The 2,953-nt window shown below is 35.2% G+C and overlaps 1 protein-coding gene across 1 annotated transcript; it reads right to left on the bottom strand.

The window, feature by feature from the left end:
- Positions 885-2,039, bottom strand: LOC109333460 (ethylene-responsive transcription factor 5-like). Its single transcript, XM_019568950.1, has one exon. The coding sequence runs from the start codon at positions 1,879-1,881 to the stop codon at positions 1,009-1,011; it is 873 nt and encodes a 290-aa protein (XP_019424495.1). The 5' UTR covers positions 1,882-2,039; the 3' UTR covers positions 885-1,008.

Here is a 2,953-nt window from a genome sequence, read left to right as displayed (position 1 = left end):
AGCTGGCATTCCACTTGCCATGCCGCCAGCGAATTCCACCTACCCTAACACATCGACAATTACAAATCTACAGGGTGACTAAAGATTATCCGACACATCCCCATTGTACATACTATATACTAACCAATGGTCAGGCGCCATATTGGCCACTCCAAACTCTATAAATAGAAAACCCCCGTACAAGAAGTGTAATTAATTCTCATTCTTTCATTTATTACTTGTATTCATTGTTCTTGTTCTAACTTCACTAACTTCTCTTTTTTTAGTCTCTCTAGAAACCACATTCTGACTTCATCGTCGGAGAACCTTTTTAGGTACCTACCTGATGAGTCTAGACGACATTCCAACCAAGAATCTTGATTAATCCTACTCAACCGGACACTTGATATCGACCATATCCGATCAATACAAAAGAATATTACTTCTTATTTAAAAAATAGAAAATAATAATGTAGATAAACATTTAGGATGGTTAATAATTCAAAAATAAAAGGAAAAACGGAAGTTCTAGAAATAATTTTGAAGCCACCAACAAGATTCAACTTGAAGACATGGTGTTTTCATTTCACTCCTTCGGGAAATGTCCCACTTCTCAAAATGGGGTATCAATAAGTATACGAGAGGAGAAAAATGGAACTGGAAGAAAATACTATAAAAATAAGTAATCATGTAATATAAAAGAAGAGAAAAGGGAAGAGATGGGAAAGTAAAAATTAAAAAATGCAGAGTAGGAACTTGAAGAAAATACTATAAAAATAATTAATTAGTCAACATGTATGATTTTAACCAGAGAAAAAAATATCATCTCATGTATATATATACGGGTAACTTACTAAAAATATATATATATATATATATATATATATATATATATATATAAGATAAATAAATGAAATCATCTCCATTTGGGTTGAAAAGGAACAAATGTACACTGAAATCGTCCCAATAGGATCTGAAATAAACAAAGAGGAAAAGAAATGAGAAAAAAAAACAAACAGATTTGGAATTTCATACAACCATTAATTGTGGATAACCCACCGCCGGAATGGGAGATAACGGCGACAACGGCGGAACATTAAAAACTCTGTTAACATCGCTTTCCCAAAATCCAGTCCAAATAGAAGGCGTTAACGGAAGCTCATTAACACCTTTCATCTCCGTTACCGTTTCCATCTTTTTCTCTTTCTTCACCACCACCTTTACTTCTTCAACTTCCTCCTCCGCCTCTTCACGGCGGCGCTTCCTCTCGCCGTCACCGTTCTCCGCCGTAACTCCAACTTCAAGCGGAAAATTGAGAATCGCTTTTGAGCCACGAAACCTAAATGCAGCTCGATCGTAAGCTTTTGCAGCTTCTATGGCGGTGTCGAAAGTTCCGAGCCAAACCCTAGAACCACGCTTATTCGGGTCCCGGATCTCGGCGGCGAATTTTCCCCATGGTCTTTGACGAACTCCTCTGTAGTGTTTTCTCTCCTCCGGTTCAACCTTCTGAACCGGTTCCGGTTCGGGCTCAACGAACCGGATCCACTCGGTTTTCTTCGGCACTGAAATAACCAGCGACGGTTTACGACTCAGTTCAGGTTTCTTCTCCTCAATTAGGGTTTTCGGGGTTGCAACTTCAAGATCAGTTACTTCGAGTTTGGACTCGAATTCGAATTGGGGAAAATCGAATTCGCTTTCAAGTAGATTACCGAAGTAATGATTGAGAGAAACAGAAGAGTCAGAAGTTGAAGAAGATTGAGATTGAGATTGAGAGAAGTTAGGGTTTGGATCTTGAAATTGAAAACATCGTTTGTTTTGGTCTGAAATTGCAAGTGGAGAAAGTTCACCTAGGAGATGAAGTTTGATCCGGTTCAAAGCAGAAACTTCAGCTGGGTTCGACATCAGAACCGGGTTTTTCTAAATTAGTGTGAAGCTAAACCGGGTTTTTCTTTGATTAGTGTGAAGCTATACCGGGTTTGTTCGTTCTTCTTTGAAGAAGTATTAGGATTTGGAAATATGTGAAAGATGTAATGGATTTCGGAAGTGTGTGTCTAAGTGGAGTGGAAAAGGGGTATATATAATAGTGGAAGAAAGGTAACGTTTGAATGTTTTAGATACACTTTCAAATGACGTGCTGGGATGTTAGTAGGAAGCATCCTATTTTCTTTTCAAAAATTGTCATTTCATTATTATGGGATAGGGTTGAATTTTCTCCCATGGTTAGGACCACCTAGTAAACCTTGTTCCCTTATCTTGTTTTGTCCTTTGTCTAAATCAACTGCATCTGGCTTTTTAATTTTTATTTATTTTTCTATAATTGTATTTAACTTTTTTTTTTGTTGTAATACTAAGAATATTTCTCATCTTTTTAAGTAAAGAACTACTTCATTTTGAGATTCGTGAATACTCCTCCCAATAAGTATCGTTTTAAAAAATCGAACTCTCAATGAGACCTTACACTATTATATTAATGTTTTGTTAACTAATTTTACCTGCATGGTGACATACTGAACATGTCATCCTTAGTTAATTACCAAATTTTCACTATGTTTGTCCCTTCTGCTGTTGGAATCATAACAATGGCCCTCCTTTTGATAATTTAAAAAACTTTATAATAGATTATCTATTGTTATTTGTTTATGAAACGGTCTGACGCATTTTAACTATTATTCTTTTATATTGCACACACTTTGCTCTCCAAATTAATTTTTTGATCAAAACAAATGTTAAAGATAAGTTGTCCTGAAATAGAATGTAAAGCAATAACCTGATTTAACAAAAAAAAAAGCATTAACAACCCACCACCCAACCATGAATCTTGCTTAGTGATAAAATATATTTTAGGCTCAATATAATTAATAGGAGATAAGTAGTTAGTTTGTTATATTAGTTGATTATTTTGGTAACTAACAAGTTTTCTATAAAATGGTATTTCTTCTTTGTAAATCATTAATTTATTGAATCATTCATTCAA

This window comes from Lupinus angustifolius, chromosome LG18 (assembly GCF_001865875.1).
Source record: "Lupinus angustifolius cultivar Tanjil chromosome LG18, LupAngTanjil_v1.0, whole genome shotgun sequence".
NCBI classification, from domain to species: domain Eukaryota; kingdom Viridiplantae; phylum Streptophyta; class Magnoliopsida; order Fabales; family Fabaceae; genus Lupinus; species Lupinus angustifolius.
The sequence above is the reverse complement of the archived record's forward strand: the minus strand, read 5'-3'. Positions and strand labels throughout refer to the sequence as shown.